Here is a 16,599-nt window from a genome sequence, read left to right as displayed (position 1 = left end):
ACCCCATCACATTTTTTTATAATAATTTTCAAAAATGTCTTTTAAATGGTATTTTTGGTAAAGTTGTTATAAAACGTGAAAATCATTTACCATAAAAATATATATCTACCTATCATTTTAATAATTGTACTGTTATTCATTACTTTTAAAATTATTCGGTCACAATATTAAAAACAATAATTTCTCATGCTTGCATTTGTAAAGGTTTTTGTAATACCCCGATCGAGATGGAGTATTCATTGAAAACTGTGAAATAAATATATTATTGTATCGTGTAAAACAGACTTTTCACATACGCATACGTAGCGTTTACACACCTACTATATGCGCACGAAAGTAAGTGTGCTTCTGTGCAGGTCCGTTTTTAAGTTCTTTAGCTATATTTAAATCCTGTTGCGAACTTATTCTCCGAATTTTCAAAATTTTAGTATTTTCAGAATTTTATATCGTACATAGTAAGCGGGCCAAAATTATAGTACAAATACTATAATAGCAACACCGCCACCGACTTTTTGGTGTTGCCAACCATTCAGAAAAAAATACCAGATAACGTTAGAAAATAAGCTATGTAATAATAAGATAATAATCTCTTTGGTTAGAGTACAAAAATGCTTGATTTTCACGATGAATAAAAATAAAGTTTTGGATCAATCAAAACAAAGAGATTGGACGGAGTCTTCACTCTCTTTGGTCACAACATATCTAAAAAATTCCGTCCAGAATCAAAATTGAAATATTTCTTGAACTTCCTTTGGCGAAAAAATATTTTTCATAGAATTTAACAAAATCTTCGGCCATAAAAAATATTGGTATGTATTAAAAAGATTAGCGCCACTGCCTTTTATAATATTAAGATGAAGATGAATAAATGGATATTGAGCAACTTATAGCAAATTGCTGTAATAATATACCTACCAACCAAATCATTCGATCAAGCATGAATAATAAATTGTGACGTGACCACATGACTACGTTTTTTTTCTTGAAGATTTAATTAATTATTCTACATTAAAAATTTCGACTAAAATAGGTACGCACGTACTTAGGTATAATTTTAATATTTCTGTCCTATAAAATTGTTGCGAAGTACCTAGGTACCTACTATAATATTTTGCAATAGAGAAAAATTTAGCGATCCGAAATAAAAGTTCTTCGATAGGAATAAAGAATCCCCGGACTTTGATTTGAAACAGATTTTCTTAAATTAATTCACCGGTAAAATTCATTACTGAAAGAGGTCCTTAATAAGAAGAAGTCTTCGGAGTTTCTTAAATTCTTCATTAGGTACATTTTTGTGAGAAACAAAAAACCTACTAGGTAGGTATCAAAAAGATTAGACTCTGGCACCGTGCAATTTCTTTGGTAGCTATGCATTTTCAACCGAAGACAACACGGCGGATGGCGACAAGAGATGGCAGATGGCACGTTGGCAGTATGTGGCAGTACTCAGTACTGGTCAGTGTTGCGAAACCGTACTATAATAATTTTATTATAGTATTTGTACTACAATTTTGGTCCGCGTACTATATACGACATAAAACAAGTATAGTATGCCCGAAATACTATAATTTTGAATACCGGAAGAAATATGTGAAAAGTACTAAAATTTCGTTATTTCCGTTTGATAAATTGGTTTAAAGTACCTACTAGAATTTCGCAATATAAGAAGATTTTGAAAACTTGGAAAAAACTACTCCAAAAACGTTAAAAAATCCCTTGATTTTGGTTTAAAATTAAATTTCTTGAATTCTTCGGTAGGCATTTTTAGTCGGAAGACGTACCGTTATTTTTTTTCTGAGAAATAAAAAACTTATACATTTTCAACAGATAACAACGCGTACTATATTTTTTCCCCAAATACTATAATTTTGGAGGCTCTGTACTATAATTCCACTTTGAAAAGATGGCAGCACTGGTACTGGTCTATGTCTACGGCAGTGTTGCCATATCTACTGAAATTTTGGTCAAGAAAAGAGGAGATTATGATATTTGTGATGAATAAAATTCACTTTTACGTGATTTTTCAATATACATTTGTGAGATTATGTCAATATGCACGCTTTCACTAAACACAATCGTTGAATTTCATATATTTTTGTCAATCTACTGATATTTTGAAGAAAAAATCAAAAAAACTACTGAAGTTTGAAAATTTTAGTTGGCAACACTGGTCTACGGTATATTATCTAGTGTGATCTAGCTCTTTTTTTGTGATTTTGATTATTTATCAATCACTATTGTATAGATAGGCGACACTAGCTGAAAAAGATTGAAATTGATTGAAAACTATATAAAATACCTATGTGCATTATATATTTGCATGGGATCTATAAAAGTTAGTTAAAACTCCGTTGAAAAAGTGAGGTTATTTTTTGTGTCATCTTTGACGTTACCTAGTATTATTGTTTTTTAATGGTAGTATAAAAGGTGTGGGTGAGTTGGGTACCCTATTCTGATCAGCAATATGTATGTAATGGGCCAAACAATGTTAAATCACCAGAAGCAAGTGCCGGGAAAGATTGTGTCACTGTGCCCTCGAGATGGTGATCTAAAAATGATTTTCGAGATTGTTAATGAGAATTGGACACTTGTCACTCCTGTTCATTAATCATTAATAAATGCTTTATAGAACAATATTTTCGATATACAGTAATTAATTGCAATTGGCCCGACTGAATATTGAGCTGAAGTCAAAGCTCCGCTAAATGATTTTAAGCTTTTCAAGGATTTTAGAAAGTTTCAAGCTGATTATCAGTTCTTCCGGGTGTAATATTATGCAACCAGAAGATCAATCTAACTAGTTTCAGGTAGAGACTAGCTCTAGTTGTCAAAAAACAACGCGGGCAGTTGGAAAGTAAATAGAAACAAAAAGTTGCTGAATCAAAGAAAACGCATTGGATGGAAAATAAGTGAAACACTTTCTGGCAAGTGTAATAAAAATTATATTCAGAACAAATCAAGAAAATAGGACTACGGTGCACATCACAAAAATGCTTGAAATCTCAAAAATTACCAACATAAATAGTGCAAACTAAACTTAATCAGTAATACTTATTTATTTTCATTGAAATAAGAATGCAAATTGGGGCCATTGCTGTTTACGATTTTTATGAATGACAGCAATGGTTATTAAAAATGTTTTGCTGATGACTTGAAACCCTTCATGGAAGTTATCATCTTGGACGATTATCGTCAACTCCAACTGATATAGATACTAATAAATAATAATATATTAGATTGGAGCAGGCCAATGACATTAATATGGACGAATCATCTGGAAAAGAAAATGACACTCACTTTATTGTCGGGTCTGCCGAATGGCATAATCTGTTCTAACGCCATTACAATAAAGGTGATATTGCTATAAATTCCTGATGCTTTTTGTTGGGTCTGCCGAATGGTTCGGTTCGAACGGGTTCGCTCAAATGAACATTGAGATTAGAAACATTGCTCTAACGCCATTACAATAAAGGTCATATTGCTATAAATTCCCGATGCGTGATATCACATAATGGAAATTGCGTGACGTCTACCTATACATGCGAATGCGCGAATTTACTTGCTAGTTACTGTATTGAGTGCGTCGTCCATTAATAATGTCATTGGAGCAGGCGTAACAAACTGGTATTGAAAAAGGCAATATTTTATATTATTATTCCTCTGTAAGAGATTTTGGCATTTCGATTGATAGTAAACTGATTTTTTGGCTATATGGTTATCATTTGTGAAAAGGCGCTACAAATATTTATATAATAATATAAATAATTATATATAGGCTTCGTCTTACGTACTTCACGGGTTATTTTGGATGTTACTTTTTTAAAAATCCTTTATAATTGCTTAGTTAGAAGCCGGCTTGAGACTGAATCAATTGTTTGGGCCACATCAATTTACAACCTTATGGTGAAGCGAGTTCAAATTAAATTTTTGGACTCCTTAACTTTGGGTTCTATGGATAGCGTATACGCTTAACTTTGCACTTTTTACTACACTGATATGCCCAGGGAACTCAGAAATAATGGGAACTGAAATACCTAACGGGTAAGGAGTAGCAGGTAACCGATCTTGAGTAAGGAATAATCCGGGATAAACTTCAACACATGTCAAGAATACGTCATACGTCGAATACTGACAACTATTCTCGGTTTATGAATTGACGCTTATTTAATGTTCGTGTATTACACACACTATTGCACGTGCATAATGCATGTTTCATTTTTGTAGGACACACATTCAAAACCCTGCATCAAAATGTAATGTATTGAGTGCTTATCGGAATTCTATTTATTGTCTGTTCTATGGATACGCCTCTTTATTAGACTGTTTATTTCACATAAAATTAGATCAAATGATATTCACTGGTATTAATATAATATGTAGTGATAAATAAATAAATAGATTATAATACATTATGTAAAAATAGAGCTGGAGTGCAAAGTTATGAAGTGGCAACTCTACTATCTGTAGCTTTATCCAACTGGGTTTCTCTTAAGGCGAAGTGAAGTCTTCACTGAGACTTTTTTAAAGAGGGCACCTAGCGGAAAAATACGAAGCTTGCAATTTGAGATATTTTTTTGATAATTTACAATTTCAATTGTATTAATGAATAAATATGTATCTGAAAACATAAAAATTTTTTTTTTCATTTTAAGTCAAAGATAAACTTACAATTGTAAAAAATGTAATAAAATCTGAATTTGTTGAATTGGACCGCACCCTATTATTACATATATATTATGGTCATATTTATTATTAAAATTTCTAGTTTTCTAAGTATCACCTAAGAGAATTTTGACTAATTCATAGTTTTAATATTTTTTATATCTATTTTAAAAAACATCGATTTTTATAAAAAATATAAATGTGTATAACTTGAAATCCTTTTTATTTATATCAAATCAAGCTTCAATATTGGGACCATACATAAATAAAATTTGATATACAAAAAAAAATATTTTTCTTTTTAATGTTTTCAGATACATATTTATTAATTAATTAAAACTAATTAACAGTTGAAATTGTAAATAATCAAAAAAAGATCTCAAATTGCAAGCTTCGTATTTGTCCGCTAGGTGCCTCTTTAAAAAAGGCTCAGTAAAGGCTTCACCTTAAACTAACTCCATATTATTACTATAAAACGAACATGTCACCATTTCTGCCCTTCTCTATACCAACTTTACAACTGGGGAGAAAGGGAGAGCAATGACAGTTGAGTATATCATAGCTAGACATACGTGTATTATGCTATCTCGCTCGCGCGCATTTATTGTCTTAAATTAAAGTCTACCAACAGTACCAACTAGCGAGTCGCGGCAATGATCTCATCGACATGCATTCGAACTTCCAAAAAGTTTCTTTGAATAAGTGTATTGGACCACACGTACTGAGTATGGGCAGTATATTCTGAGACTTGAGTACGCAAACTGGCGACAGTATTTTTAACTCACCTCTAGTCAGTGTTGCCATATTTTTCTATGCTGATTATAGTACAATGGCGTAAAAATTATAGTATTTCTGAAAAATATATAGTACAGGAACATTTTTCGTCTTGAATCCTTTAAAATTATAGTATTTTGGTATATTTGGCGTAGAATTATAGTATTTTGAATTTTTCGCGAAATCAAAATTAAAGTATTGTACTATAATTATAGTACGGTTGGCATCACTGCCTCTAGTGTAAACGGTAATGTAACGGATGATGAAAAGTGGATCGTCTATAACAATGTTACGCGAAATCGACAATAGTCAACCCCTGGAGCAACATCCCTCTCTACATCTTGAGCTGAAATGCACCAAAAAAAAGTAATGTGTGTGTGTGGTGAGTTATTCAAGGCATTGTGTATTATGAGGTTTCAAAATCGAATGAGACATCTGTTGTAAATAACCTGTCAAATATGAAAAAAAATTTGTATAATGAAGTTCATAAATTAGTTACCTGCATTAACCCATAGTCTTCTTTCCGATACGTGACCCAAGCGGCCCAAATGACCACATTCACCAATGCTACGACCATCAAAAATATCAGCAGCCAAAATGTCCATTGCTTATTTGTCCATTTATTTATAAAAATTGAACATTTCCATATTGTGAACATCAGGAGACTAGCCGGTATGAGTCCCCAAAAAACAAACCAAAAGTAACTTATGGGTTTGTTAATAATGAATTCTAAATCTTGTTTGATGAGTTTGAAACCTGAAATATAAGTACAATCTTTAATAAATTTTATCGCAGTATAAAAAATATGGAATAATCTTTCCTCGTTAAAGATCAGGCTGTCTCAACCGAAAGATCAATAACAATAACTTATTTCCTTTGAGGGCGGCTTAGGGTCCTACTGTTCGCTGGGGTCCTCAATAATTTTCATCATTGGTAAATAAATTATGGTACCTATATTATGTAAGGACGTCATATCGAAAGAAAAAGTATCGATCCCTGGTATCGGTATCGTGTCTAAAGACAGTATCTTTATCAATGTATCAATACCTTTTTTACGTCCCTACGTATATGGGCATCCAAAGAGTGGACTATAGATGTTATTTTAAAAGACCAATCCACTAGTGGACGAGGACATGCTATAATACTTTTCTATACTATAACTATAAGTTTAACCGTATCTAAGCCTCACGATATTGCTATGGCAGAATCTGACACACCATAGATTTTTAACGATACAATTTGAATGTAGAGCGAAGCTCTTACTACAATTGCTGTAATACTGATAATTTGTGGCGTAGTATTTCATAATTATTCAAACAGATATCACTGTGTTTAATTGTATAGATTATGCAAATCAATCGACAGTGGCCAGTAATTTGAGTTTTTAAGTTGGGCGAGATAACTCGCGAAATTTGTATGTGCGGCCTGTCGATCACAGCCTTATACAGCGAGATAACTCGCTGAAGGCATAGTACCAGTTAATTAAAAATAAAAATCGTAGATAACTAACTCACCATAAAGTAAAAATAGTCCAGACAACTCGACAAACATGAAGAATATTGTATAAATGGGTATGACGTCGAAATCAAGAAGTGTAATTACATCAAGTCCGAAAATGAAAACTGTCAGCGATATAAACACACCAGTCATGGCAACGGTCCAGCCCACTGTACTTTTTTTACAATGTGCCTCGGCATGGATACACCATATTATCGGGTAAATCAACGCCAACTAAAAAAATAAACGTCAATAACATGTCTTATTTCACAGACTTTCCAAAACAAAACTCAGGACGTAATCTGAAGAAAGCCATCTTCTGTTAGAGCTTTATGTGAGCAAATTCGTTTGTCATAATTGTGATTTTTCTATGTGACATCAATGAACTGTGCCAATATCTCTTCATAGTTTGTATGAAAATTAATTGGAGTCATTTTATTGCTTCACTTTCATATTATTTTTAGGCTTCATCGATATAGAAGAAGGTATTCTTCAACTTAGACACAACCAACAGTTTTATCATGTTGTAAATGCAAGACTGTCCACTGCATTCTATGGATTTAATAAACTATAGATGGCAGTGGACTATCATTCAAAAGAGGTATATGATCAGTGCCATGGCTCCCACCAGAGGTGGACTGACAGAGCTCTAGCCTGGGGGCCTGGGCTCAGGAAGGGCCCGGTGTGGCAAGTCGACCAAATAAGTGAGATAAACACACATCACCAATTTGCTCTAATAGTAAAAAAAGTCAACTGAGGCGCTATTTACTTTCATTAATGATATAATTTAAAATTATGTGGTTGGATAATGCAATTTTTAATTGCGTATCGATATCCGACAACTCCATAATTCAAATGGATGTAGGTAATAAAATATACAAAAAAATACTAAAATATATTAATTTTACCGCTACTGTAGAGCGTCACACTGCCTTTATCCTTAGCGATAGGTAGAGGGGCCCGCCAAAGATCCTAGCCTGGGGGCCCGCTTCAGGATGTGGGGGCCATGGTCAGAGCCCACACAAATGTATGTCGCCTCAGAATAATAACTTGCAGTGATTTTTGAATAAGCATTTGATGTACACTACCAACTGTGTGTCAAACGCATTGTTATAATATCTGGATGAAAAATAAAATGTAGGTACCTTGTAAACTAATCTGCCTGTACAAACTTAGTCTGGCCTGTTTTCTATCGAAACTACATTTGAAAGTAGTTGAACAATAAACTCTACCTCCATTGAAATAATGATAATTTTTCAGGTTTTCATCAGACAACCTATTCTGCAAAGTATGTCTATTTTAGTATTGATACGAGTATATTGATTACATAACGCCCACAATGGTTGAGCGATATCGTCATGGGTCCCCCGTTGGAATCTGGGGACTGGTAAAAAATTTCAGTGTTTTTCAATGTGTATTTGGATCTTGAGTATGGATCTAATAGTTTGAGCAAGTGGTTAACATCCATTATATCTTTTTCATCACAATATTTCTTTATTTCTGGAATGAAACAGTTGTCAAACCAATCTTGAAAAAGGCATTGTGTCGCCCATTTCTTTTTATTCCAATAATAATGTAGCGGTAAAGTAAACTTATCCATTCCTTTGAAGGCTCTTTGATTTTTAGAATGATAAATAAAAAATGGCTTCAGTTTATAGCCAGAAACATTTCCACCCAACAAAAGGGTTGCCTGGTCGAATTTTACATAGCTGGGCATGCACTTAACTTATATTTAAACCGCGAATAAACCACCATTCACAAGTACACACAAAGGGTCACTAGTATTATTGAATTGTACGCAAATTCTTGTACAATATGTGCCTGCATTATTGTTATATGAAGACATGAATAAATATGCTATTTAGGCACAATCCTGATTAAATCAGTGATGGGTAAAAGTTTTTTTTATTTACACCTAGTTAGATATAGTTATATAATAATATTTTATTTACCACTGTGGACAAGCCAGAGAACATCAATAGGGAATATGCAAAAGTAGGCCATATGGATTTAACATCCTTGAAGACTGAAGAATCGTAAATCATCACCAGGATCATTAAAAAAGATGCTTCTCGGTTAGTACTCGAATCTTCTTTGCAAAACCATACTATTACACTTAGCCAACCGATTAATAAATTCAACACCATAAACGTTACAGAACTCCTAGAAACAGAATAAAATACCAAATAAATATATATCTATTATAAATACGCCCACGATGGCTGAGCGGCTTACGCGTCTGTTTATAATGTGGATTCCAGGTTAAAATCATCAGGCAAATACACGTGTTGTTTTTTTAATTTATATTTGGTGTCAGAGTATGGACCTAATTGGTTGAACAAGTGGCTAATATTTAATTCTCGTAACAAAAAAACATGTTAAAAAAGCCCTAGGTAAGTTAATACTAATAACATTGAGGTAGTATAATTTTATCTTCCCTGCCTGGAACGTTCATAATATGTCAGAAATGTGATTTTTGTCAGATGCGGCATCTAAAGTGGCGGGCACCCACTTCTTCAGAGACAGGCACTCATAATAATAATATATAAATACATAATTGAGTTTTACAAGTACTTACCATAAAACATCGCTTTTACAATAAATGCTTCCTGCTGCAGTAATGTGGAATCCAAATCCAAGATGTGTAGAAAACAGAAGTTGTACAAAAGCAGCGTACCAAATTTTCATGGACATCATGAGCTCCCAATTGGGTGTATCAAAAATATGTTTAAATTTTCTGGACTCCCCAAATATTATTACTCCTATAGCCAACGATATTGATCCACTTCCTAATATATACAAAGATGTTTGAAATGTTTGGGGTATCTTGATTAAGCTGAAAAATAAGGAATTCGTTATGAAACAATTTTAACGTAAAAGAAAAGTTCCTATTGTATAAGAGAAAGAAAATATACGCTCGTTCCCACCAAGAATCCACAAACGTCATCTTAAAATTGTATTGATCAAGAATAATTATGAGTAGCTCTCAAGGGTCTAGGACCTAAATTAGTTAAAAAATTCCTAATTTGTTTTATCAAAATTTTAGTGTTTTTTGAAGTTATACATCTTTTCGTGCGTTTGGGAAAACAGATCAGAGTGTATTTTTGGCATGTGACGAAGTTGCGCGCGCCGATGTACCTAACACATAATTTATTATTATGATTATATTCATTTCGGTCTCAAGGGTACAAATCAGGGACGGCACCAATTGGAGGAGAAGATATAATACTGAGCTCTATAATACGAAGATTGCAGCGTAGTTCAATCAATTAAGATTGGGAGACTGCGATGGCTAGGTCATGTGTACCGTATGAATGACAATGAACCGGCAAAGAGAGTGATGTCCGGCAATTCAATCGGGCGTAGAAGAAGAGGCAGGCAAAATATTCGCTGGTTGGATGGAGCTGCCAATGACTGCCGCGTTTTAAGGGTACCAAATTGGAAAGCAGCCACACTGGATAGGGACAGGTGGAATGAGCTGTTGGAGGAGGCCAAGACCCACACCAGGTTGTCGGGCCTCTGATGATGACGATATTAAGTTCTTTGGCACTGTACTAACCAAAATCAACAGTGGAATTTAATTATGGGTCATATAAATATAAACAATTATTATCTAAAAAGTGTTTTAGTGGTTCTATTCTATACACAAGCCGACTATTATACGAATTTAGAAATATGTCTGTGGGCGCACCTGCCTGGATACAGAAGAGTATGTATTTTTAAATCTGTGTAGATTGTATTTTTTTTTGCAATGGGTCGATAATAATTAAAAAGTTTATTTCATTGTGTAAATTTTTCATAATAATAATATCGATATACTAATCGGCCATATAATAATAATAATTATTTTTCCATGTGCTCTTTGTGGAGCATAGAGTTTGGTTTATGCACTGACGCTCATTCAATATTGGTGTACTTGAAGGTGGCAACACGTATATAACGTGTTTCATTTTTATAGGACACTCACACATTCAAAACCCAGCTTCAAAATGGCCTATATGGGGTATAGCCTATCTGAATTATATTTATTAATCTGTTCTGTGGCTGGGAAGGACTGAACTACAATATGCGCATGATAACGATAGGTTATCAAATTACTTACAAAATAATATTGATTTATTACATCTAGAAATTGATTTTAAATGAGAAGTGATGAGTGATAACACTGATTACTATATTCCTTATTTTAATTTTTATGACTTTCGTTCATTACAATATCCATTAATATAATAAAATAGTTAATATTTAATTAAAAAAATATATTTACCAAAGGGGTATAAGAAGCCATAACGTAAACATGATTGCGGTAATTATCCCATACCACATTGGGTCTTCAAAAACTGGCTTCAGGAATGTTTCACTAGAAATAAAAAAAAAAGTTTCAGTCTAGATATTTACAATAAATAAATCAAAACAATAATTGTCTTGTAAAATTGAGTATTAAAATTATTAATGTAACATAAAAATAAGTGAGGGTCCCAGTCTGTCAGAGGAAGAAAGAACGGATGGGGAGGTAACAGATTAGTTTGAATTAGAAAAATTGATAAAACGATAATCTATAATATAAACAAGGGAAAATATATATTGGACTATAATATATCTACTTAGGGATATCATATCGAAAGAAAGTATCAATACAGATACATGTCAGTATTGAAAGAAAAGTATCAAAGTATCGGTCAAAAAATATCAATAGGTAAATAAAAAAAAATCCGTACAGATGGCCAATTCTTCTTCTTGGTACAAAAATTTATAACTCAATCGTAGCAAATCGATTTCGTATCCAGCCATAATTTTCTATATTTAAGGAAGGATAGTAATGTGCAATCTTTTCATCCAATAAAGTTAAAAGTTCTGTTATAGCGGAAATAATTCCCTTGGCAATGTTTTCGTTAAAGTCGAAATCACATTAGATCTTTGTCGGTTTTCACTATTTCATGGTTTTTCTGCTTTTAACATTTTTTTCGCGGTGCACTTGCAACAAGCTAGCGGTGCATCAGTGCTCCGCGGTGCTCCATGGTATTCCGATCTATGGCCAGAACCTAACCCGGGTTGTCGCATTAATTATGATAGTGCTGAAATATCGGTGATGACGTAGAATGGTACTTAAATTAATTTGATACGTTACACAACACGTCTTAGTTAGGTAGGTAGATACTTGATAGATACTTTAGGCAAAACAATGATCGGCATGAAAATAAAATTAATCCATACTTACTTGACACATTTTTGGCCAGAAGTTCCATTAATTTGATATCCATTCTGAAAAACAACAGTTGATTACTACAAACTCACGTAATAATATAATTAATTATTAACTTACATTAAAATTTAAATGAATTTATAATAACGAATGTGGAGAAATGTAACATAACAACACTGTATTTTGACCCGTGACAGATTGGCATTTATGGGAGCCATAATATGGCTATTTACTATTATTTTTAGTCTCCAATATGTAACATATTACGTTCATAATTAGAGACCAAAAATACTACTTAATATAAAAATTTGTATTTCAGAAATATTACCTATTAGTAAAACCCATGAAAAAAGATTGGACCGAATGGGATTCGAACACATGTTATTAATTTTCCGGGTGCGTTTTTTTGGTAGCTATTGATTCATCTACGATGCATGCGAATTATTTCTAAGAACTACGCCTAACTAGGGTACAAATACCGCACATTGACAGAAGATCAGCTTTGTAATTAAATAATCAAGGTAAATGACATCTACTATTCTTGTATCTACTTGTGAATAATGAAATAATAATTTTTATTTTTCTATAATATACACAAGATGTAAGAATGTTAGAGTGTATAAAATGCATATTAATTTCAATTAGCGGAATTTGAAGTTTCAGATAAATGTACTTATTATAAATAATTCACTTGAATTATAGACACATCGATAACTTAAATAATATAGTACTCACCCGGAAAGTGAAAGATGTGAAGTCGAGTTCACTTGATCCAACATGTTCTCTCGGATTTCACTAATAGGTTTATGAGGTTTTTTTTTTAAATAATATGTTTTCTTTAAGTAATCTTCAGTTTCAGTGTTGAATAATAAGAAAAAAATCATATAAAGTCACTTGTTGTCTTACCTCGCCTCTGTGAAGTTCTCTACATTCTGCCAGTGGGATAGGTCCTTTTGCCGTCCAAATAAGGAGGGCTGTTGCAAGACTTATATATATCATGCAACAAACTGCTAACAAAAAGCTTGCAAACAGTTTTGCATATCCAAGACCTATATAAAGATAATAATATATAAAGAACAATTATAAATAACACAAATATTTAGCTATGTAACTACAGTGAAACCCCGATCCTACGATTTTCAAGGGACCCTAGAAAAAAACGATAAATGCGGGATATACAAAAAAAATAAATAAAAAGAAACTCGTTTTTCTCCTAGATTTTTTCGACGTCTTGAATTATTTTCAGTTTCTCAGCTTCTAGTTTTCTTCATGGGGGGGGGGGGGGGGCATTTTAGTTGCGACTTATTCCCTACTAAACGAAATGAAAAATATTCATCAAAAACGGTCAATCGGGATAATATTTGTGACGGGACCATAATATTTAGATGATAGATCGAGGAAAGCGATAAATCGGGGAACGGTTAAGGGCCCACATGCCCAACGTAGGTCAAAATGGAGATTTTATGGTAGAGTATAATCCTGGACATTCCTTAAACGTTGTTAGATAATCTATTTATATATTTTTGAAGCCTTATTATCCTTTATATTTATTTCAAACATTTTTTGATGACTGCATAAAGTATTTTTATTACATAAAATAGTATTCATTTAAACTTCTCGATCTAATGTTTTAGAATATAGTTATATTTCAGTACATCCATGTGCAGCGGTGTTAAGAATTTTTAGATTTATTAATTTTTAAATGCATTTACCATTAGTAAAATTAATGTTAACATTTTATAGTGAAATATTTACGATAAAAAATTATATTTTATAATCTCTGTTATACCAAATTTGACAAGTGTAATAAAATAGTATGTAATAAAATACTTTATGCAGTCATCAAATGTTTAAAATAAATATAAAAGGACAATAAGGTTTCAAAATAATAAAATAAGATAATCTACAACTTTTAAGGAATGTCCAGGATTATGCTCTGAAAATACCATAAAACGTCCATTTTTACCTACCTGGGCCGAATATGTGTAAAATGTTTTTTTTTTATACAAATGCTCAAATTTTTGTATTTCGCCGCAGATGAAATAATATAATATGCAAATTCACTGAAAAACAAGAATGTGTGACCAATGTGTGTTTACTCTTTTTTTACTCTTTCATCGGAAATAGCGACGGTGGTCACGGCACAGTAGCAAACGAAATAGTATCATTATAGTATTAATTTAATTTATGTTTCCAAGCAATTATATGATATACGAGTATTATTATGTAGGTAAAATAATATGTTTGTAATTGATGGTGTATTTTCCATAAATAGCGTGCAAAATAATATCACAGTAACTTAAAATAGCATACATAAATTGAAATAAATAACTAATATACCCAAATGTTTATATGTTTCCAGATAACGCTTTAGCGAAGTATTAGAAAATAATTTATATCATGAGAATTTAACGAATATTAGTGTATCAATGATCTACGAAATAAAATATTTAATTAAACTGTTTCTTTATTAAATATAATATGTAAAATATTGTTTCATATATTTCCTGTAGATAGTCAGTCGTAACTTCTTTCTCCATATTAATGATGTTTGAACGAGGACAAGTGAGGCTAAAAATCAAGTTAGATACACTGCAATGGAAATAATATGAACATTATTTTATACACAGAAATCTATGGATCCAAAATTCTAATGGCCCAGTTTGAGAGCTAGAATGTTTATCTTCATACGAAGCAGTTATGAACATAATTCGGGGGGGTTACTGCCAAAAGTTGGTAAGTTTCAAAATCATGTTATGGAGTAATTGGAATTTAAAGTTTGACATGCTCTCTGAAATCAGGCATAATGCTAATCTAATGTATTTGTGCTTTATGTGCACGTATATCGGATGATCTTAATTTTTTTTTCTAGCATACACATTTATTATATAGACACATAATCCGTTGGTTACTCTAAATATCTGAATTATCGACTTACAAACTTTTGGCAGCAGCCCACGTTATATTTAAATCCTGGTTCACGCATAAATAAGTACTTATGTGGTGATGTAAAAGCTACTTCTAATTTAAAATAGTAATTTTATATTATTGTTTTTGGCTATTTAAATTTTTCATTGATAGCTATTTCTTGTGTCATCTCGTGTATGATAAATATTTTATTTATGATTACACACAATATGTTGTTTTAATATATAACATGTGGACGCAAAAACGCAAACAAATTTGAGGCAAAACTATTGATTTTGTGGGGCAGGAAAAATTTTTGATATCTCTTTGGCTAATACAAAAAAATAATAATACAAGTCATAAAATTAATAGGAGTAAATAGATTTTTGAAATCAATCAAAAGCAAACTCTCGTAGTAATTGCGACACATAATTACAAAAACGTAATAGTTTATAGGATAGCAAATTTTTTATGTAGATACTTTGGTCTGAGTTATTAAAAAAAATAATCACCTTTTAGAATAGGAACTGCGCGCCATATTTTTATAGCTCCTTGTTCACCAAATCTACCGAGTCCGATTTTGAGGAAGACCAGTGGAATTCCGCAGACAAGACCGAGAATTGTGTACGCCGTAAGGAATGGCAGGAGTCCGTGACTGGCTGCTTCACGAGGCAGTCGCACCGTGTTCGATAGTCCGGTCGCTATTGCCGCAGAGCATGCCGTGGCCTGCCAGCGATACCACTGAGACCTCTGTAGGTGCAGGCATGGAACAATAGAAAACAAAGATAGTGTATACTTGCCCACTTTTATATCTCTGTTAGTAGTACAATTTTCTAATCGTCCACCGGTTCCACAGTAATGGTGATATATAAAGTAGGGAAGTAAGTTTACTTTATAAAATTTATGAAGCAAAGAGTTACAGCAAGTTAAAGCATATAATAATAATTACTTACCAAATACCTACTTTATGTCAGACTTTCGCTAAGTTTGGCAGAATAAATCTTTATAAAACGATTTACTGTAGTCAAATCTATCTTTTTATTTATACTTTGTATATGCTGTCTGCATGAAGTCTGATAAAATTAAATTTAATTATATAAATATTTGGATAAAAGACAGGCATTTTTTCATTATTTTGCCATAGGTTTACAAACCCCTACCGCCCACCATGGAACGCCCACTAGTGGGCGGGCGGTAGGGACCAGGTTGACTACCACTGGTGTTTACAATAGTCATCATGACTGGCAGTTCAATCCAATGTGGGTCTTGGCTGACTCCAGAAAACATCTCTATATCCCTTTATCTGCCGGAAACTTTGTCCATTGCGTTAACCTCAGGAACTTCTTTTGTGTTTCTTTCTACATAGTCCAACTATCACAGTGTTGCTCTTCTGAATCTCACTTTCCCTTATAGTATATAGAAGACTAGCAGGGTTTTTTCCATTCTTGAGACATGGCCTGTCCAAAAGTATGATGCGTTAGGTGAATTATCATGCAACTTGTATAGTTATTGGTTGTGACTTCCTCACCACGCGCCATCTTCATAGCATACGGTTC

At 32.7% G+C, this 16,599-nt stretch overlaps 1 protein-coding gene across 1 annotated transcript in view; it reads right to left on the bottom strand.

Moving 5' to 3' along the window:
* blot (solute carrier family member bloated tubules) overlaps window positions 1-15,743 on the bottom strand; it is a 33,285-nt gene extending 17,542 nt beyond the window's left edge. The window contains exons 1-8 of the mRNA XM_085945759.1: window positions 15,556-15,743; window positions 13,043-13,185; window positions 12,152-12,195; window positions 11,201-11,293; window positions 9,512-9,769; window positions 8,886-9,096; window positions 6,951-7,167; window positions 5,936-6,192 (exon numbers count right to left, since the gene is read on the bottom strand). Of these exons, the coding sequence (XP_085801885.1) occupies window positions 5,936-6,192; window positions 6,951-7,167; window positions 8,886-9,096; window positions 9,512-9,769; window positions 11,201-11,293; window positions 12,152-12,195; window positions 13,043-13,135 (1,173 nt within the window). The 5' untranslated portion in view covers window positions 13,136-13,185; window positions 15,556-15,743. The remainder of the gene's footprint in view (window positions 1-5,935; window positions 6,193-6,950; window positions 7,168-8,885; window positions 9,097-9,511; window positions 9,770-11,200; window positions 11,294-12,151; window positions 12,196-13,042; window positions 13,186-15,555) is intronic.
* Between the last annotated feature and the right edge of the window lie 856 nt (window positions 15,744-16,599).

This window comes from Rhyacophila brunnea, unplaced genomic scaffold, assembly GCF_057557595.1.
Source record: "Rhyacophila brunnea isolate RB1 unplaced genomic scaffold, BYU_Rbru_1.0 scaffold_1, whole genome shotgun sequence".
Classification (NCBI taxonomy): Eukaryota; Metazoa; Arthropoda; class Insecta; order Trichoptera; family Rhyacophilidae; genus Rhyacophila; species Rhyacophila brunnea.
This window is presented reverse-complemented; position numbering and strand designations above follow the sequence as displayed.